The sequence below is a fragment of the Aplidium turbinatum genome, chromosome 18 (genome assembly GCF_918807975.1).
Source record: "Aplidium turbinatum chromosome 18, kaAplTurb1.1, whole genome shotgun sequence".
Taxonomy (NCBI): domain Eukaryota; kingdom Metazoa; phylum Chordata; class Ascidiacea; order Aplousobranchia; family Polyclinidae; genus Aplidium; species Aplidium turbinatum.
In genome coordinates, this window is record NC_137489.1 from 4,649,221 (window position 1) to 4,671,649 (window position 22,429).

A 22,429-nucleotide genomic window follows, 5' to 3' on the forward strand; every position below is an offset into this window, starting at 1 on the left:
TTATGGAATTTGTGCAAAACCGCAGCTTTACCTTTTCCACCGGTAGCGGCGGACGAAGAAGACTACGTCGACTCAGGAACGGTGTCCCAAAGGGGCTCTGTCCTGGCTCCCCTCTTCTTTAACACTTACAATCTTACATCTATGACCTGCCTGACACCATCTCTAGGAAGTAGCCTATGCTTACGCAGACGATCTGGCTCTCCTGCATCCAGCCGAAGATTGACAGTCAATGGAGAGGAACCTAAGCCAGGACATGTCAACTACGATACCGATATATCAACGAATCTCCAGAAATGGAAGCTACAGCTCAGCAAGGCAAAGACAGTTTCGGCGGCCTTCCATCTAAACAACAAGGTAGCAAAACGTGAGATCAGCATTAGCCTACCTACCACCGATGACGAACACCTGCCCTACTGCGCCGAAAACCCACCTACCTCGGCGTAACCCTGGACAGGTCACTCATGTACCGACGACACCTGGAATCACTGCGCAAAAACTATCTGCGCGCGTTGCACTTTTGAGGCGACTGGCGGGTTCCGGCTGGGGAGCTGATGCGAAAACCCTTCGCACAGCTCGGCCCTCGGCCTAGCTTCGCACAGCAACCTTGGCCCTCGTCCATTCTACCGCTGAGTAGGCTACTGCGCACAAGTGTGATGCCGCAGCTCCCACACCCGCCACATTGACACCGCCATCAATGACGCACTACGCACTGTGACTGGATGCCTGCGTCCCAGTCCAACGGACTGCTTTCCCATCTTTGCAGGCATCCAACCTGCTGAGCTTCGCCGTAAAGGAGCCATCATTTCCCTTGCTCGTCGCGCACTGGACCCCGACCACCTCTTCCACAGTACATTCCAGCGCCTACCTGGAGAACAGCAGCGACTGAAATCAAAACGCCCATTTGTGCCCGCCGCAACACAGCTTCTGAACAACGTTGAAGATGTTGGAATAATTAAGTGCGGCACACTGGACGATCTACACATGGAACATGGAGTGGCAAAAAACACCTCCCGACTCCGTGATTTCCTACCCGACGTCGATTCCCACCCTCCGGGAATGTCCCTCGCAAGACTTGCATGAGTCCGGCTTAACCGCCTACGAACCGGCGTCGGTCGCTTTCGTTCGGACATGTGCAGATGGGGCCTGGCTCCCTCACCGGGATGGGAGTGTGGCGCCACAGACCAGACAGTAGCCTAGACCATGTCGTCCATGACTGCCCAATCCATCAACCACCACATGGAACGCTTGGACTGAAGGCCCTGGATGACGAGACTGTCGAGTGGCTGATGACATCATGCCCAAACATAGCCTATAGTCCGGAAGAACAGCTCATACGACCAGAGTCACTATATACATAGTCTGGAAAGTCAATGGCAAATCTGCCCGAGGTTGTTGTTTACAGCGCCACCTAGGAAAGCTATGGTTAAATCACAGAATCTGCTTGGAAGGTACGGTATGCAAATACAGGCATATTATATATTACATGTAGGCTATAGTGACTCTGATACGACGAAGAAGAAGGCAATTCTAGTATAGATTTTTAAAAAATATTGGCAACATTAAAGCATTTGTAAAAGAGCAAACCGAATATTATAGAAGTTATAGAAAAGTTCAACAGTGTTTGTTTTAGGAGCAAAAGGGTTGGAACGCCTGGTTATTAATCTAATCAAAAAATAAAGAGCCCAAAATGTAGATGCTAAACTCATGTTCAGCAAACGTTTATAACACTGAAGAATGAAGATGAAGACAGTATAGTTTTTGAAACGTTTGTTTGCTGAACATGAGTTTAGCATCTACATTTTGGGCTCTTTATTTTTTGATTAGTGTTTATTTTGTTACCGAAACCGAATATTATAGAAGTTATAGAACAGTGGTTCCCAAACTATGGTAGGCTACTGGTATGCGTAGTTGCGTACCTTATCTAGTGGTATGCGAAGGTCTTAGTATAGCCTAATGAGAACCTTATCTTCTCATCCCCCGATGCTTGAATTCAAGTATGGAACTCACCTTTGCTAATCCGACAGCTTACTGTAATTTAATTTAGTCTAATATTAAAAAATTTTTGTCTTGAAGCGCTGTGTTAAACTTCGTTAAACTTTCTTGCTTTTAATTGTATATATATTTTTGTGGTTGTAGAGAATCACTGATATACTATAGGCTAGGTAAATTTTAATACAGTGTGAAGCCCTGATAAAAAGACTGTTTGTACTGTAATTGATAAAAAACTTCATCAACATCAAGCAATTTTAATGTTTATGTCTCCTCATGGATAGTTTAATAAGTAAATAGCCTACCTAGACCGGATGCAACGTAGTACCGTAGTTCGTACCATGAACAGTTCGTACCGTCAGTTCGTACCTTGAAAAGATCGAGAGAAAAAATTAAAAAAAGTCGCTGATCGCAGTTTCCGCAATCATTTTAAAATTATCCTCCTGAAAAGATCGAGAGAAAAAATAGCTCAAAACCGAAGTCCGCTGATCGCAGTTTCCACAAACATTTTTCCGCAGTTTCCGCTAACCCTAACCATAGAGTAATCTATGCTCTAACCCAAACCCTCGATTTTAAACTTTTCCTTCTGAAAAGATCGAGAGAACAAATAGCTCAAAACCGAAGTCCGCTGATCACAGTTTCCGCAAACATTTTTCCGCAGTTTTCGTTAACCCTAACCATAGAGTACCGTAATCTATGCTCTAACCCAAACCCTCGCTGATCGCAGTTTCTCCAAAATTTTTTCCGCAGTTTCCGTTAACTCTTACCCTAATTCTAACCATAGAGTACCGTAATCTATGCTCTAACCCTAACCCTCGCTGATCGCAGTTTCCGCAGTTTCCGCTAACTTTTACCCTAACCATAGAATAATCTATGCTCTAACCCTCGCTGATCGCAGTTTCCGCAAACATTTTTCCGCAGTTTCCGCTAACCGCAGTTTCCGCTTATCCTAACTCTAACCATAGAGTAATCTATGCTCTAACCCTCGCTGATCGCAGTTTCCACAAACATCTTTCCGCAGTTTTGCAATTTTCGCTAACCGCAGTTTCCGCTAACCCTAACCCTCGAGTTTGTTTCAAATTGTTTGGGGAAACTCCGATCAGCGACTTCAGCTTTGTGCTATTAAACTGCGATTAGCGACTTCGGCTTTTTTTACTTTTTTTTCTTGATCTTTTCATGGTACGAACTGACTGTACGAATGGTTCAAGGTACGAACTCGGTTGCACCCACCTAGACCAGGGGTCACCAACCTTTTTTGCATGCGGGCCACTTTGGCACTAAGGAGAGCTGTGGCGGCCGTACTAATAAAATTTAGGTAAGTTAGGTTGACTCTTATGCTAGAAAAGAACACGTTTCATAATCAGTAGGCTATCCAACGTTACATGTTGTTAATATTGGATGCGGGTGCAACCTACCGTAGTTCGTACCCTGAACAGTTCGTACCCTGAAAAGATCAAGAGAAAAAATTAAAAAAAGCCGAAGTCGCTGATCACAGTTTAATAGCACAAAGCCAAACTCGCTGATCGGAGTTTCCGCAAACAAGCTCGAGGGTTAGGGTTAGCGGAAACTGCGGAAAAATGAAACTGCGGAAACTGCGATCAGTGAGGGTTGAAGCATAGATTACTCTATGGTTACGGTAAAGGTTAGCGGAAACTGCGGTTAGCGGAAACTGTGGAAAAATGTTTGCGGAAACTGCGATCAGTGAGGGTTAGATCATAGATTACTCTATGGTTAGGGTTAGGGCCGAGTTAGGGTAAGCGGAAACTGCGGAAAAAATGTTTGCGGAAACTGCGATCAGCGAGGGTTAGGGTTAGAGCATAGATTACATTATGGTTAGAGTTAGGGTTGGCGGACACTACGGAAAAATGTTGAGGAAACTGCAATCAGCAAAGGTTAGGGTAAGGGTTAGCGGAAACTGCGATTAGCGACTTCCGCTTTTTTTTAATTTTTTCTCTCGATCTTTTCAGGGTACAAACTGAGGGTACGAACTGTTCAGGGTACGAACTAGGTTGCATCCATTGGATGGATTTTTTTAATCCATTGGATGCAACCTAGTTCGTACCCTGAACAATTCGTACCCTGAACTGTGCAACCTAGTTCGTACCCTGAACAGTTCGTACCCTAAAAAGATCGAGAGAAAAAATTAAAAAAAAGCCGAAGTTGCTGATCGCAGTTTAATAGCACAAAGCCGAACTCGCTGATCGGAGTTTCTGCAAACAAACTCAAAGGTTAGGGTTAGCGGAAACTGCGGAAAAATATTTGCGGAAACTGCGATCAGCGAGGGTTAGGGTTAGACTTTAGTTTAGAGCATAGATTACTCTATGGTTAGGGTAGGCCTAAAGGTTAGCGGAAACTACGGAAAAATGTTTGTGGAAACTGCAATCAGCAAGGGTTAGGGTTAGAGCATAGATTACTCTATGGTTAGGGTAACGGTTAGCTGAAACTGCGGAAAAGTGTTTGCGGAAACTGCGGTCAGCAAAGGTTAGGGTTAGAGCATAGATTAGTCTATGGTTAGGGTTAGCGGAAACTGCGGAAAAATGTTTGCGGATACTGCAATGAGCGAGGGTTAGCGTTAGGGTAAGGGTTACGGTTAGCGGAAACTGCAATCAGCGTCTTCGGCTTTGTGCTATCTTTCTCTCGATCTTTTCAGGGAGAAAATTTTTAAATGTTTGCAGAAGCTGCGATCAGCGACTTTCGCTTATTTTAATTTTTTCTCTCGATCTTTTCAGGGTACAAACTGAGGGTACGAACTGTTCAGGGTACGAACTAGGTTGCATCCACCCTGAACAGTTCGTACGCTCAGTTTGTATCCTGAAAAGATCGATAGAAAAATTAAAAAAAAGCGGAAGTCGCTAATCGCAGTTTCCGCTAACCCTTACCCTAACCTTTGCTGATTGCAGTTTCCTCAACATTTTTCCGTAGTGTCCGCCAACCCTAACTCTAACCATAATGTAATCTATGCTCTAACCCTAACCCTCGCTGATCGCAGTTTCCGCAAACATTTTTTCCGCAGTTTCCGCTTACCCTAACTCGGCCCTAACCCTAACCATAGAGTAATCTATGATCTAACCCTCGCAAAGTAAAGGTGTGGAGTCTGAAGGTGTTGTCTGTCCACACCTTTACTATTGTTTACTTTAAAGTTTATGCTTACTTTACTGTAAAGTGAAGTTGGAGATCAAGATAAGTCTTGGGCTCCCCATATTGTTTGCAAAACTTTGAAAGAACATTTACGTCAATGGACGAAACAAAAGAAGTCTAATGGTGTGGCATGAGCCAAAATATCATTAGCGACTGCTGTTTTTGTGCAGTAAACACAAAAGGCATAAACAGGAAAAATAGGACTTTCTTGCAATATCCAATCCTAGCTTCAGCAATCAGGCCAGTGCTACACACTTGTACACAGTGAAGAACTTTCTCTTCCTGTTTTTGAAGGGTTGCCACAATTGGATTTACTTTGATGCATACTTTCTATAAAACATTGAGAACCATGGATCAATTTTTCATGGTAGACTTTTCATATCTTAGTGAATATGACGATAAAATTTCAGTGCAAATTTTCTCTGGGGCCATGGGTAACCGGGATATTAAAAGGACCCCACTTTTAGCTTTTTTCCATTTTGACCCATGTTTCATAAAAAATATCTCCCAATCTATTTAATACTTTGTACTAAAATTTTTTCAGTTCATAGAGAATCCTGTAAACAACACTTTCACCAAATTTCAGCCAAAATCAATAAGAAATAGGGTCTTGGTGAGCTTTTCAAATTGTGGAAAATTTTAGCCGAGAGCTGGAAACGGCCAACTTTGGGAGTCTATGACCTTTGACCTTTTAGAGTGACAAAGTGAACGATATTGTTTTTTCAATATTGTGCAGAAGTACTATCACTTGTAAAAAAACTGGGTTGTTACCTTATTTAGTTTAGCAGTAATAGGGCCTCAAACAAGGCCAAAAATAAAAAAATTGTGCCCCCTCAGCAGACCCCCCAAACTAAATGGTTCATAACTTTCGTGTTTCTCAATATATTCTACTCAAATTTTGCAAGTGTTCATCATATAGAATAGGTAAAACGTGTGTAAAATTTAAAGAAAATCGAAAGTTTGAATCTCTTGACTGCGTGAATTGACACGGAATGGCCCTTATGCACAAGTTCACTCATGCAGTGGAATGACTGTAACTTAAAAAGTTGACCTGATGGAGAAAAACTGATTGCATTTTCGGATTCAGCGCCCCAAAGTTAGTCTAAATCAGTTCAAAAACCGCCGGCACCAAAAATTGTGTCGGCCAGTGTTATTAGACAACTGTCACTTGCGGTGCTTATTAGCATGGCAAGAACTATTGATTTACAACATTTTTGCAGTAGGCTACTAAAATAAATATTTTTCAACTGCCCGAAAGCATATTAACTCCACTTTCTACGCGTTTTAGTCAACCACTGCGACAGTGTGGCTGAACATCGCATTGGAATAACTTTAAGCGACCCCCATCTAGAACTACAATCTGATTGGTCGGTCGGTGGAATCATATGCAAAGCGAAAATATACTTCCCGGAAAGTATTTTTTGACTTCATGCTGTTTAACTCAAGAAAAGTATTTATGGTTATACTTACATGCTGATACCTTCCGCGGACTGCACATAACAGCGTGGCGGGCCGCCAATTGGTGACCCCTGACCTAGACTATAGGCCTAGCCTGGGGTAGGTTTAAAACTTGTCATTGGCCACCATACAGAACAATCAAAAACGGCTAATCCCAAATACCTAACTCAATCAGCTCACATGATGTTAGTAACAGGGCTGGGGAGCTGGAGCCTTTTTAAACATTTCTTGTGGAGCTGGAGCTACAAAATATTTATCAGCTCCATTATTGAATACAGACGAAATCGGTTAATAGTATACTGCTTAAACGTATCAATCGTTTATTTGAATCAAAACCTGAAATCCCAAACCAAATCCAATCTGATGTACAGTGCCGGCAAAAAAATATTTACATTCAGTCGGCAAAAAAAAACTTTACATGTAAAATCTGCACAAGTTCTTAGCTTACTGTTCCCGCCAAAAGCATTGCGTCACAAATACGCTTATAGTTACATCATTACCTACACTCTGGCAACACTTTGCCGTAAAGCCATGGCTCTGCGTGCGTAGTGTTGCTTTCCAGCTTCGTGAATAGTAAGGGGGGTGAAATCGCACAAATTTTTTCATTTTCTCAAAGTTTTAAGGTCTTGCAAAAAAATTTTCAAAAACTAAAATGGGTTGAAAGAAGAAGCAAATAGAAGAAAAACCTCGTGCCTTGACTTTGTGAAAGAAGGGAGATTCTGTGATTGCTGTAGCCAGAGATATTGGGGTCTCCAGAAAGGCAATGTATCACCAAAATCTTTGCAATGAGTGAATATTTCACCGTTTTTAATTGATAAATTGCCTCTCTTGAGACCCCAATATCTCTCGGAATGGCCCGTTTCGGTGAATCCGATTTGGTGAGTCCGATCTCTTAACGGGGGATTTTTTCAATTTTTTTTTTTAAATTATCGGGTTAAGGTGAGTCCCATACTTGATCCAAGCATCCGGGAACGAGAAGATAAGGTTCTCATTAGACTAAGCCTTCGGCACTAACGAGAGTAGGGTGGCCAGTTCCTTTCTCTCGGCCGCCTTGCCTTCAGCAACTACGTCCACCCAATTTGTTACACCCTGGGTAGAGGTGAGCGGTGTTTTTCAACAACCAGCTTAAGCCGGGAGTCGAACCAGGATTGTATGACTGGAAAGCGAGCACCTTATCCGCTGCGCCATCCCACCGCAAATTATCGGGTACCGTAGCTTAATTATCATTGCCGTTTTAAGGTTAGGGGTTTGGAGTTAGGGTTAGGGGTTAGAAGTTAGGAACTCACCGAATCAGACTCACCGAATCAGACTCACCGAATCGGACTCACCGAATAGTAGCAGACCCATATCTCTGGCTACAGCAATCAAAGAATCTCTCTTCTCTAACAAAGTCAAGGCACGAGGTTTTTCTTCTATTAGCTTTTTCTTTCGACCCATTTTAGTTTTTGAAATTTTTTTTGCAAGACCTCGAAACTTTGAGAAAATGAAAAATATTGTGCGATTTCACCCCCCTTACTATTCACAAAGCTGGAAAGCAACACTACGCACGCAGAGCAATGGCTTTACGGCGAAGTGTTGCCAGAGAGTAGCTAATGATGTAACTATAAGTGTTTTTGTGATGCAATGCTTTTGGCGGGAACAGTAAGCTAAGAACTTGGGCAGATTTTACATGTAAAGTTTTTTTGCGGACGGAATGTAAAGATTTTTTTTGCCGGCACTGTAAAGTAAAAACATCGGTTAAGAACATACCGCTTAAAAGAATGTCGGATAAAGTATGGAGCCGGAGCCGCTGTTTAAAAGTTTATATCTCCGGAGCTGGAGCTAGTGGATGAATGCTTGATAGCGCTGGAGCCTATGCTTTTTTGCAGTGGCTCCCCAGCCCTGGTTAGTAACCAGCAATTAAAATTGCAGTCAAACCTTCAGTCAAAATTTACAGTTTGTTAAAAAGATGTGCTGTGGTATTTAGATGTTCAGCAGGAGTACTAACAAAGAAAAACGGTAGAAAATGCTTTCAATATAAAAAAGTTATTGATCTGATTATGATGGCTACTGCTAATGGAATTGCTGAAACTGAACAAGCTGATGATTTATTTCCTGCCCTATCAGCTGATGATGACACTGGTTTAACTGAAATTGAAAGTCTCTGTTTAAACTGTGAAGAGCAGGTATCTATGTGTTTTTTTATTTGGTTTTTCAGCCACGAAGTTGATCCAAGTTTATCATAATTTTATGCGAACTTGTTTTTTTTTTCATTGATATGTCCAGATTGGAAATAATAACTATTATATCATACAAGCTAAAATAAGCCACATACCAGCATGTCTCATTGATTGTTAGATCAGTTGGTTAGCTTCTTCTTCTTCTCTCGTGTTGTCGCTATTTGTCAGGGCATTCGTTGGTTAGCCACTGCCTGGTGTCGTGTTGTCACTGCCTGATGTCATAAGTTGGTTAGCTTATGACATCATGAATGATAGTGCAAGATCAAGTGGCGGTGGTTTGACTCTCGGGGTGTATGCTTGACCAACGCATTCTAAGGACTGCTCTCTATTCAGCGGTGCATAATGGATGAAATAATTCCCTGGCAACAACACTTCAACAATGAAAAATTTTCACTCTGTCAATCTCAGAAACCGTGTCAAAAGCATCTACAAGTATGTGAAACTACCAGGAATAACCTATCAAGGCTTTGTCAGCCCGAGAATAAAGATTCAAAACCAAACCATGTCAATAAACGTGAAATTGGCAAATCTTGAAGGGTTGATTGCAGATAATAGTTTTCATAGTTTTAGTTTAATTTTTTTTTTGATAAATTTTGCTTACAACAATTGCATTTTTTCATTTTGCAGTTAAGAATTTTTTCAAGTTTATCATATATATATAAAAGCTGTTGTTAACTTATAATTATATTATCATGTATATAATATTGTTTTCAGTAGAACGTAGTTTTGGTGACCATTGACCAAGCTGGCTGGAACTTCCACATTGTTTGGATTTCACTGTAAATGTGGCATTACATGCAACTATGTTTTTTTTTTTATCACAAATATATATATATATATTGTTTTTGTTTAGGGAACAACAAAATTTTTGTTTATACAAATTCCATTTTATCGACAAGTTATTCTCAGTTCATTCAATTGTCCTCACTGTGGATTCAGTAACAATGAAATTCAATCAGCGGGAGCAATTCAGCCCAAGGGGGTATTGATAACATTAGCTGTGAAATCAGTTGCTGTAAGTACAATTTACTTTTTTATATTTAAGAAAGATGTAAAATCGTAAATACTGGTATGTTTTGCCATGGCCACCTGGAGATGCGGTCTGATTTGTCACATTTTGCAGATTTTGATTACAGCTACTGCTAGTGCTTGACTGACATTTTTTGAGATGTTTTTACTTTTTGCGGTTTCCTAATGACATAAAACTTTTTTGTTGCCTTGGGGAAGCAGTAGCAAATGAGAAAAAGTATATAAGTTGAAAAACGCAAAATCAGACTGTTATTGAAAATTAACAGTCTGACTAAAATCTTTGAAATCAAATTTTCTTTGTTTTTCGACATGTGAGAATGTTAAAACCTATTTGTGTCATCTGGGGAAAAGAATAAAGAAAGCGTAAAAATCTAGATTTTATAAAAAAATTATTTTAAACGTTCGCCCAAAGTTAGAAAAACCTGGAAATTCCTGCAAAATGTGACAAATCAGGCCGTACCTTTAGGTGGCCATAGTTTTGCAGATTTAATGCTATGTGCTATTTATCATACATGCTAAAGTTTTATTTACAATTAAAACTCATAAAAAGCTAACACAGTGGCTTTTCTTACCATAATTATAAGTATAGTCTCTAAGGCTATGTTCAGTTCACTTGAGCTTAACATACTTTTTTTCTTTCACTTTAAAGAACAACGATGAAATGTTACAATTTGAGGGTTTTGGTTTTGCATTTTTTTTTTATTGCTGCCACCTATACACGTGGAACATTACCTTTGCTAAAAAATACGAAGCTGACCAACACACAGGCCTTGAAGCTCGTGTTTTTTTCGGCAGCCATCGTGGCCTACCGAAAGCTCCTTCTAGGCGGCCAAATCTGCGTGCTTGGAGGCCAAAGTACAAATAACGATAGCACAAGTAAATAGAATTAAACTTGCAACAATGCTAAAATGATCACTTAGCCTTGTTGAAGTCTGGGCGACGTCCTGCAATAGAATCGTTGTACCACGAAATAACTGCTTTATCGGGATTGTAATTCAGTATTGCGGGACCGTCCATCTAACGGCACTAAATTGTTTCAAATGCTCGCTGCTCAATAAATTGTTTCAACTGCATACCGCCTTCGCATTTCATAAACCCTAACCATTTATACCGTTATGATGTCACCATTTAGGGTGTGAAGTCACTAACCCACAGCGGAAACATTTCTCAACTATGAAGACACGTGTTTTCCCCTCGGATGTCAACTTTAACCTAGTTCTCCGTTTTGACAATGACTCAATGTCCGACAACATTGAATTGACATAAAAACGACTGGAATGGCCCGTTTCGGTGAGTCCGATCCCTATTTGGTGATTTTTTTAATTTTTTTTTTTTTAATTATCGGATACCGTAGCCTAATTATCATTGCCGTTTTAGGGTTAGAGGTTAGGAACTCACCGAATCGGACTCACCAAATAGCAGCAGACCCAAAAACGACAATATTGCCAGCCGATGTAAATTAGCACGTCGGATTAACACTTTGTTAAAATAAAAAACGCGGGAATTACAAACAAGACTTGGGTGATCGCAGCTGGATATTTCCATACAATAGCAAATGTTCCCGCACAATACAACAGTGGTGATTATGACGCGTTGACCTAATTCTGCGTCACTCTTTGATACTAGATATTTTCGACAGTTAATCCATGATCATTCTATTTCGAAATTAAATAATTGGGTAGAAGAAACCGGCGGTCAAACTTGGCCGACTAAAGCGGTAGCACCGGCGGTCATTGACGCACCACTTAGCGGCGATGGCCGCCGGCTGCTTTAAGCTTGTGCACAGCATGCCTGAGAGCATGTTGACATCAAATGCTTAGTTTGTTTAAGTAAACAGGGGTATATTATAGCCTCTGCCAAGAATAAAGCAGGCCATTTATGTTAAAAAACAAAGTAAATTATTTTCCATTATATGTCACGATCTACGGTTTGTCTTCAACAATTTATGACATGTAATGTAGGCTACTCAATTATATATCTCCTGAAATTATCTGATTTTTGTTTTAGTCTTGTTGAACCATAGGCATAATTCTGCGTCACTCTGCCTATGGTTCAACAAGACAAACTCTCTACCGAAGCTCTATTGTTTTAGTCTTTTGGACAAAACAGAACTTGTGCACTATTCGAATTATGGTGATATCAGCTACTTGTATCTGAAGAATTTCTGATTTATATATTATATATTCAGTAAGAATTTCACTATGTTTTTATGTACAGTGGCCAGTGGGCTATGTACATTGTATGATTATACATTTTTCACAAAGCATTACTGATGAATAAAGCTAAAATGTTTAAATGCTGACAATTCTTGCATTTAATTGCAGCCATTTATTTAAGGGTAGTAATCAGGTTGTTAGTACCAAAATTTTTATTTTGTCAATGATTTGTTATATGGATTTAGGATCTTAATCGGCAAGTTGTGCGGGGTGATACAGCAACTGTAAAAATACCTGAACTAGACTTCGAAATCCCTACAGCATCACAGAAAGGAACTTTGTCTACTGTTGAAGGGATAATTCAACGATCAGTTGAGGGACTGGAATTTCAACAACCCATAAGAAGAGTAATACACATAGATTAGATATATCCTGTGGTTTTAGATTTTTATTTCGTTTTTTCTTAAAGCAATATGCTTTGTAAGAAGTTCTTAACAAAACGATATTTGTTTTATAAAGATATAAAGTTCTGTTCTATATATTATATGCTGTACTCAAACTAAATGAAATTGCAAAAGTGAAGGCAGTACAACCTGAACGCGTTTGAAAATATTTCTTATTTCTAAAATATTTAAGACTTTATTTGACGACACAGTTAAGTTATTTATGCCAATGGGTGTTATGAACTTTGGATTTATTAATGTTGTAATAAATTAAACTTTACAATACTGTGGAATAGGTAGGCTAGGTACTTAAATCTATTGATTTGACTAAATTTGTCAGTTTTTATTCATGCCACTGTTGCAATGGGAAGGCGCAGTGGATAAGGCGTTCGCTTTCCAATCATGCAATCCTGGTTCGACTCCCGGATTATGCTGGTTGTTGACCAAACACCGCTCACTTCTACCCACGGTGTAATAAATTGAGTAAGCATAGTTGGTGAAGGAAAGGCGGCCGGAGGAAAAGAACTGGCCACCCTACTCTCGTTAGTGCCGAAGGCTTAGTATACTGCAAACCTTTTCTTCTCATCCCCCGATGCTTGGTTCAAGTATAGGACTCACCTTTACCTGACCACTGATGTGAGGATTATTAAATTACACTAATTGCTACATCAACCTTTTTTATCAATAGTTTTTTTTTTAAACTTAGGCAACTCAACCCGAACTAGCTGAGAAGCTTGATGATTTCATTGTCAAATTGAAAGAGTTATTAGATGTAAAGAAGCCTTTCACACTGGTAAGAGATTGCATTCACCATTTTCTTATTTGTTTTTCCAAACAAAAGGTTTTACTGCTCCAATTTTCATTATCCCAGGCCAGCTAACAAATCAACGCTCTTTCTGACTTAGTGTCTGCAATTGTTGGGTCAATGTAGAACAAGGATGACTTCCTGTCTGAGATTGGCAGTTTTAATGCATTTAGAAACCTGTCAGGAGCTTTTGTGCAACTTAAGGTTAAATGCTTTTATTAATTCAGTTTATTAGTTATTAGTTTTTTATTACCTTATGGTCTACTGTGCAGTACGGTTTTGAATTGGTTTAACTGCTTCGTTTTGTAATTGACAAGCCTGCGTGGGTTAAGACAACGATTAAAAGTTACAAAGATTAACATACTTAAACAGCTAGAATTAATGGCTGTCTTTAAATGTAGCAAACCTAGCAAACCTCGCAAACCACAAGGTTGCCAGATGGTATTTTTTATTGTATTCTTTTAAATTTCTTGGCTTTTTATTTATCGGGTGCATGTTTTTTAAAACCCTTTTGAACAAGTTACTTGTTTAGTGTTGATGTTGCAGAAGTTCTATTCTCATCTATAAAAAGATATCAAAATGTCTGCTTTGTTGGTTATGGTTAGTTTTGATATAAATACATTTAAAGCAATGCCTTTGCGATCAACATTTGTGAGATAGCCTATTGCAAGTTAATATTAACGCAATATTTGGTAGTCAGACATTCGGGAATCAGTATTATACTCCATCCCTTAGTTAGACCATGGTTGGGTGAGTTCACTAATTACTGGTTTTCTAAAAACCGGGCTGCAGACGATAAATAAAACTTAACTTTTGCAGGTGACCGTAGTTCCTGGGCTACGCAGTGTGACACAAAACGAATAAGTGCCTAATGACAAGTTTTTGTGTGTGTTTAGAATGTAAAGGATATTTTGTGAACGAAACCGGTTTTTCCAAGGTTTGGTCATTTGAAGTGTGTTTAAAATACCTATATGCTTTGGCTCTTTTTTTGGCTACTTGCAAAAAAATGGTTTGTTTTTGGGATTGGTTTGAAACGTGTTTTGGTTGGGTAATTTTGTGGAATCTGGCAACTCTGCAAGGTTTGCTTCTTTAAATGTAGCAAACCTAGCAAACCTCACAAGGTTTGAACATTTGTACAATTACGGGAAAATATTGTTTGTGTTATGAGGTTTTCTCAGCGGGCGTCTTCAAATGTCGCGAACTCCGAATTCCTCGCAAGGCTTGAGAAGGTTTCTGCATTTGAAAGCCTACCGCAATAGGTTTTCATAGTCTCCCTAAAGAAGATAGATTTAGACTAGCAGCAAGTAATGATAAGGTTGTCTGTAGTCTACGCCTATCTATTTGGTGCAAACTATGAACAGTTGAAAACCTCATCGGCCATCATTGTAGAAACCTTTCTCAAGATTTGCGGGTTTGCTAGGTTTGCTATATTTAAAGAAGCAAACTTTGTAAAGTTGCCAGATTCCACAAAATTACCCAGCTAAAAACACATTTCAAACCAATTTTTTTTGCAAGTACCGTAGCCCAAAAAGGAGCCAAAGCATATAGGCATTTTAAACACACTTCAAATGACCAAAACTTTTGGAAAAACCGGTTTCGTTTACAAAATATTCCTTACATTCTAAACACACACAAAAACTTGTCATTAGGAACTTCTTCCTTTTGTGTCACACGGCGTAGCCCAGGAACTACGGTCACCTGCAAAAGTTAAGTTTTATTTATCGTCTGCAGCCCGGTTTTTAGAGAACCAATGATTAGTGAACTCACCCAACCATGGTCTAAGGGATTAAGTACTGATTCTCGAATGTCTGACTACCAAATATTGCGTTAATATTACCTTTCAAGTTTCAACATCTCACAAATGTTGATCGCAAAGGCATTGCTTTAAACGTATTTATATCAAAACTAACCATAACCAACAAAGCAGAGATTTTGATATCTTTTTACTGATAAAAATAAGACATCAACACTAAACAAATAACATAATCAAAAGGGTTTTAAAAAAAATGCACTCGATAAATAAAACACCAAGAAATTAAAAAAAAAAAAATTAAAAAAATACCATCTGGCAACCTTGTGATTTGCGAGGTTTGCTAGGTTTGCGAGGTTTGCTACGTTTGCTAGGTTTGCGAGGTTTGCTAGGTTTGCTACATTTAAAGACAGCCGAATTAATAGGCCACTAACACAACAGTCAAAACCAATGATTTTGTATGAATATCAAATGACGGCGAGGTTTGAAAGACCATAATCGCCAACGTCTGTATCAGATCAGGCACTTCATCAAAGTATGCCTTTCATACCTAAATATTTTCTCAACAGAAAGTGGACGACCCTTCAGGGAACAGTTTCGTTGAGAACCCAAATGCCCCCAGTACAGACCCCAACCTAACAGTTACCTGTTACGTCCGGACACTGGATCATGACAAATTTCTGGGACTTGAGGTGAAAATGTTATATTGCTTTATTATTATATTTTTGCTTCAGACATGAATGTCCGCATTCAAACCCAAAAATATAAGACGTGTAGTACCCGAGCAGCAGCGGCGCAAATATAGGATTTTTTAACTATTAATAACTTTTTGTCGAAAAGGCTAAGAAGGTAAGTTTTGTGTCCATTTTAAGCATGTTATTTATTGTTCTACGTTGACAACAATGCGTGATTAGAATAGGTTTCGAATCGGTTTCTTTTTGCATCGTGTGACCGTTTTCACCAACGTATAATTTCATAACCTCACAACATACGAAAATGATACAGTACGTTTTTTTTACGATTTCCAGTTGCTACTTTAATGGGCTATGGTTTTCCACATATTTACGTTTCATTTAGCGTTTTAATTAGCTGATAAATGTATCATATGTTACATCATTTTATGCACAAAGGACAACTTTCTCTGGCTAAGTAATTCAGCCTGCTTGTGATCTAACTATTTCTTCACCGTCCGACAAATCTCAAACAGGTTGCTTTCTTAGAAATGGAAAATTATCTTTCTATCACAGAATTTACGACAATACAATATTTGTTCAAAAACATCACTTGATGTTTTACCCTTGTCATTTTATGTAACCTCCTAAGCTTAATTTACTGTTATTTTTTTTTTGTATTTTCTTCCCAGCTTTGTACGCATACCTGGCTTGAACTTTATCATAAATCTCAACTTTTCATCTGTTAACGCCTGTTTGTAATTGCAGAGTGATAACGCCCCTGACAGGCCAAACGCCGGTGAGGATCAACCTCCGACCAACGAGCTTGATCTCACTAATGAGGTGCTGACGTTTCCCACAAACTGCCCTAACTGCAATGTCCCTTGCGAGACGAACATGAAGGTATTCTGGGTTGTGAAGTAAAGTGTTCAATTTCTAACAGACGTAACGACCGTCCAGGGGACTTAATCTGTCTACGCTGCACTATGTTCACAAAAGTGCAAATAATTTTCATTTCAATTTGAGTATTAAAACGACATTGCCAAAACCCCAGCCTCCACTTTGTAGTTCTTTGAGGGTGATCTCCGAGAAAACAATAATGTTTGTATCAGTGTAACACCTCGTTAGATATGAAAGTATTATGCCTCTTTTATTTCCTGAACGAACAAAGATCCAGTGCTCAACTATCTGTCTGATTTTTTTGGATTTGATTAAATACAATTGGCTACGTGGACGAGAAGATTGGAATTGAAATGTGTTCCAATCTTCTAAATATCCTACCACCTCACGAGGCTGTCAAAGGTGCTCAACGCGCTTTTGCTCGGTGTTGAACCGGTGACCCTTTGATCAATTTTGCTTTCACCGTTTTCCCAATTCATAAGCCAAACTTGGGAATTTTTTTTTCCATTGATATAACGTTGCACACGTGAATGAATGCAAAAAGAACCAATTTCTCTACCTCGAAAGCAGCCAGCCAATGCTAACCTTTTCTTTCAGGCTGTGTCGATTCCCTACTTCAAGGAGGTGATTATTATGGCGACATCTTGTGACAAGTGTGGGAATCGAAGCAACGAAGTGAAGTCTGGTTCTGGATTTGAACCAAAAGGCCAAAAAATAACGTGAGTAATGAGTATCAAATCAATATAAAAAAATAAAAAATAATTGTACGCAAACTTTCGAAATCTTACGCAGGCCCAGTAGTTTCGTTTGATGATTATTATTTACAACTGAGATTATGGCCCGAAAGCTATATAAGTAAAGAAGCAGCGGTAGTTCAGCTCCAGGAAGCTAAGCGACGTCTTTCAAGAACCGCTTTCTGGATTGCCTTGGTAGGTGCCCACTGCCCAGTGTGTATAGAACAGGAACAACCACATTGATCACCATAAGCAGAATATGTGGCTGTCAACCTTGGTGATCGTTTTTGTCCAAAGTCTGACAGACTGAAAGGATTAAGCTCCCGATTCGGAAAAGTACAGGAGTTAGATGTGAAGGAGCGTTTTACACTGGTGTGAGAACGGGATTATCATCTTAGTGTAGAATGTTTATTTTACCAAATCAAAGGTTTTGTAACTGCATTTTCTACATACTCATCCAGCATATCGGCTCTTTTTTACATTGAAGTGAGAAGCTTTTTCAATCCAAGTATGAAGATTTCCCTAATTGATCTAAAGTCTAGCGAATTAGCAGAGCTCAGCTGCAGAAAATCATCCCAGTCCTTTACACCAACAATGCTAACGGGTCTGCTACTATTCGGTGAGTCCGATTCGGTGAGTTTCTAACCTCTATCCCCTAACCCTAAAACGGCAATGATAATTAGGCTACGGTACCCAATAATTACAAAAAAAAATTTGAAAAAATCACCGAGTAGAAATCGAACTCACCGAAACGGGCCATTCCGAATGCTAACAACTCCTTCATGCTTCCTAACAACAGATTGAAAGTGACAGACCCAGTTGATCTGTCACGTGACGTACTCAAGTCGGAGACGTGCCTGGTGAAAATTCCTGAGCTGGATCTTGAGACTGGCGGAGTCGCTATGAGTGGCAAGTTCACCACAATTGAAGGACTGGTACTCGATATGAAGAATGTGGTAAGATTTTGACTGGTTTTGGTTTTCATGTTTGTTATTTCAAAATACTATTTATTGGAACATGAATCACTACCCCTTTCGCCTATTCAATCCACTACTGGCTCTTAAGAAAATTGTATTTTTAAAAATTGTGTGGCCGATTAGGTGGATAGCCTACCAAAAGAATTACCGGCACATTAACAGTGTTGGTAAATTTCAAGTGATCGAGTCGATTCAAACAGGTTGTTCGTCATGCATCTTAAAATTTATTTTGTTTAAGTGAAGGTGACCTCTGTGGCTAAATTAAAACACGTTTTGGTAGCCAAACCAACCTAAAGAGTTCAAAACTACAGTAGAACTCGGTTAATCCGGATCTTCGCCTAATCCGGATGAAACTGGAAGTACAAATGATTTGTAATCTTTTTCTTAAGAAACAGCTTCGGATTATCCGGATTATTTAATCCGGATCTTCGCCTATTCCGGACAAAAGTTGCGCTTTCTCTATCGCTTTATCCGGATTTTCCAGACAGTTTTGCCATTTTATGCTAAAACGTAACGTGGCTTATTGCGAGAAATTTCTTATCTATTGTTCCGTTAATGTGACGCAATAAATTATTGCGGATTTCTTCTTTTCATGAATAAGAATCCCTCTTAACGCAAAATTCCTGCGCAAATGCCCAAACTCGTACTGTAACTTGAAAAGATGTCGGTGGAATTTTCGGCGGTATGTCGGTGATGTTTTTCCAATAGAAGACTTTGTTTGATTTTTGTAAGTTTTCCAAAGAAACTCGTCTTCCGTAACTGTTTTCAAAAGTTTTGAGTGACTACAAATTATTCCGACACGCATGTCTGAAGATATAACTTTTGCCAGTGTGTTCTTGCGTTAGACGCAGAGTCTACAAATACAATCGTTTTACATGCATAGGCTACTGCATTTCAAAAGAATTCTATCGTTAATATGGTGATCGCGCGTCTCGGAATTGACAGATGACCACACTAATGCGTTCAATTTCGGTGATTTTTACCGATACCCTTCTATCTAGGTAACGTCAGGCTTGATAAAAACCGTCATCGGTTAATCCGGATCTTCGCCTAATCCGGATGGAATCGCCGGTCAAATCGAATCCGGATTAACCGAGTTCTACTGTAGTTGATTTAAGTTGAATAGATCATCGTTGTCTTTCTTCAGTTGGTAGATTCAAATCCTTTCGTCAGTGGAGATAGCTCTTCATCCGAGAAGCTGAAAGATATCGGAAAAAAACTGGAAGAGCTTGCTGAAGGAAAACATCATTTTACGTTGATTTTGGGTAAGTTACAGTCTTCAAGTTTGTTCTCTGTTTGTGGGTTCGATTTAAGGCCGACACACTTTCTCGTCCTTCAAACTCCTAAAAGTAATGTTAGGTTTTGTTTTTAAATGTTCTACTTGCTTCACGTGTGACCGTGTTAGTTTAGATCTCCTGCTGAAATATTGATGGCTCGATGTTTTCCAATTCACTTCGTATGTTTACTAGCAAACGATTTGAAATATTTGTATCACTAGGTAACACAATATTTGTTTGACTGCCTATTTTTACCCTGACAGCAAACCCAGTCCTCCTTGCATTGATCTGTAAAGTGTAAAAATGACAGATTTTGTCTTCAGGATATGTCCCTTCGCGTATTTTTGGTTGCTGGTTTTAAAAATCTAGTTTAGTTGTTCAACTTTGGCAGTCGATTGCAACAATTTACAAACGTTCTGTGGGTATGTTAATGGTTTCTGAATCGCGTGAACAAAATAACTTTTGTGGTATCCAGGTTCACGCCTGATGATGGAAGGTTTAAGTTAAGATGGAAAAGCAGGGAAGCCCTTCAAGCATGTCTTTTGTCTAAGTATCTTGCCAAAGAAACAGCTATGTGCTTTCGACGAGTTGTGAACTCACGTCGTTTCAAGCCGGACGCCCTCGCCACACAGCATTTGTTTTAAATTAAAAATTTTGTCTTTGCAATGACGTTTCTGTTTTGTGACGTCAAAATTTCCTCGCAGACGATCCGAACTCGAACAGTTACGTCCAAAATATCTATGAACCAGAAGTTGATCCAAATTTGGAAAAAGAGGATTATGAGAGGACAATGGAGCAAAACGAGGAACTTGGACTCAACGACATGAAAACGGAAAACTACACGTAGAACTAGTTCATCCATAGCGCGTGTAGATTCCCTGTCGTCATATGGAAATAGCTGATAATAATTAAACCACCAAAGCAGTTCCTTTGCGAGACAAAGCACTGATCAAATGTCATATCATGTCATTTTATAGTTTTTTTACCCCCCTCTATGTCCTTCGCTTGTTCATTATAACCCCTATGACTGAATAACATCAGAAAAACCCCAAGGGTGTAATAATATGGTTAAAACAGTTCCTAACCCGGTGTGCAAGATATTTTTTCAAGGTGTATCCTATTTGCTTTGAACAGCTTAAAATTTTAAACACTATTGTACGGTACTGATTGATAAATTGAAATTGTAAACTTTTTGGAATTTTGATATTTGCAAACTGTAGGCGAATTGAAATTAATTAAAGATTGATTTGACAAGCATTAATTTACTTTTAAGCAAGGCAAGAATAGCATTTAATCTGAAAAACACATAATAATACTATTAATTAACGCACCCTACTCTGAGATTGCAGTTTTGCATCCCGTACTTCTAGAAATCCCCGATTAAAAGTCAAATAATTTCGATTGTCCGAATTAAAAAAAAAAAAATGATGTCAAGACAGGAACATAATCAACAGAAGGAAATAGTGGCAAAGTCGTAATAGCTTACGTTGCCAATACGATCGTCCAAAAAAATATGAATATAGGAAAATATACTGTGCATTGCTTGCATCAAATTTGTGACTCCAAGTGGAGTTGCACGCAGTCCAACCGCATGTGCCAAGGCTACATTGCAATATGGACTTGTATCACACCTAGACAGCAAAATCCGTCATCTTAACATGGATTCAACGTCTGCAGACGTTGAATCAATGTGAAAATGACGGATTTTGCTGTGTGGTATAATATAAGCGGCAATTATTTTATTCTTGACTACGAACGACTGGGAATCTTCACGCGCTGCCTGTACAATGTACATACAATCATCATCTCAATGTTATTACAGTGCCAATCTCCTGTCGCGGAATTCGGCGCTTCAATGGTTTTGTCAATTTCCATTTGTGGATTGTTACGTCAGTTGTCGGCAACATGTTCTGCTGCCAACTTGAAAGGTTCAACTAACACAATTGCCAGGCCTTAAAATCACGATAGGCTACTTGCAAGGGCTGTAGAATTCTCGAGCCAGACTCGGCAATTTTTTTGACAGGTTTTAAATGCTTTTGACTCCATTGCCATGAATGGTCAGCGTTAAACATCAACGCTGGCGAATAACTGGTCTGGTTTATAAATGTCGTGTGTTCTTGGTTTTGAATATTGACTGGTCCAGATACAGACCGTCATGATGAACTGTGTTTGCTCATTTTAAGACTTCTGATGTGTACTACTCTGCCAAATTTGTTTTACTTTATTGTAATGAAGTGACTTCATACCTTTTGTATCGTTTTACTATAATTTTCTGAGAAACTTGGTTAAGTTATTGGCAAACCGTACGCCGACTGCCTCAAGTGTGGTGTATTCGGTATGTGTCAAATAGATCCGTCACTGCTTTCCATCGAGCGTACCGGGTGCATCATACGCAATGCTGAAAATACTTCTGCTGTTTTCAATCAATCTAAAACGCTGTTCAAGCAAAATATTATTGCTTTCTTGACCTCCTCCCATATGATCTTTGTCGCACGCTTGTATAGCACCACACTCCTGTTCATCATGTGGTATTTCAGCCCCAAAATAAATTTTGAACCTGTCGTTCGACTATCTCCTTCAGTTCGGGGTAACCGAGTGCTTTTTTGAAGGGATGCTGACTCGCAGCGATTACAAGTCTCGTGTGCTGCATAAACAATGCTTAGCCTATCAGCAATTCAACAAACCAGTAATTACTGTGAGCGATATAAAGACATAATTGATGCACTTTGTGTTTTAGCACACTCAGTCAATGCGAGTAGGCCTACAATGTACATTGTCTTCTGTGTTATTCGTTGCTCCACAAATGCCAATGGAGTTGGATGTTCTTTTGCAAATAAAATAGTTCCTCGTGTTATGAGTGACTGTCAGGCTGACACCCGCTCT

At 39.3% G+C, this 22,429-nt stretch overlaps 1 protein-coding gene across 1 annotated transcript; it reads left to right on the forward strand.

Annotated features, from left to right (window-relative positions):
• The first annotated feature begins 8,555 nt into the window (after positions 1-8,555).
• LOC145787665 (zinc finger protein ZPR1-like) lies at positions 8,556-22,397 on the forward strand. The gene is made up of 10 exons (XM_082599458.1): positions 8,556-8,750; positions 9,658-9,819; positions 12,235-12,396; positions 13,139-13,225; positions 15,557-15,679; positions 16,427-16,561; positions 17,156-17,277; positions 18,092-18,248; positions 19,417-19,534; positions 20,251-22,397. Exons 1-10 carry the CDS (start codon positions 8,625-8,627, stop codon positions 20,391-20,393), a joined length of 1,335 nt encoding a protein of 444 aa, XP_082455584.1. The 5' UTR covers positions 8,556-8,624; the 3' UTR covers positions 20,394-22,397.
• The last annotated feature ends 32 nt before the right edge of the window (positions 22,398-22,429 follow it).

Bases quoted from the DNA above. Each gene is read 5' to 3' on its own strand.
- LOC145787665 (XM_082599458.1), top strand. From the start codon at position 8,625: ATGATGGCTACTGCTAATGGAATTGCTGAAACTGAACAAGCTGATGAT. The intron at 13,226-15,556 runs GTAAGAGATTGC...TTTTCTCAACAG, and splicing joins TAAAGAAGCCTTTCACACTG to AAAGTGGACGACCCTTCAGG. The intron at 18,249-19,416 runs GTAAGATTTTGA...GTCTTTCTTCAG, and splicing joins TACTCGATATGAAGAATGTG to TTGGTAGATTCAAATCCTTT.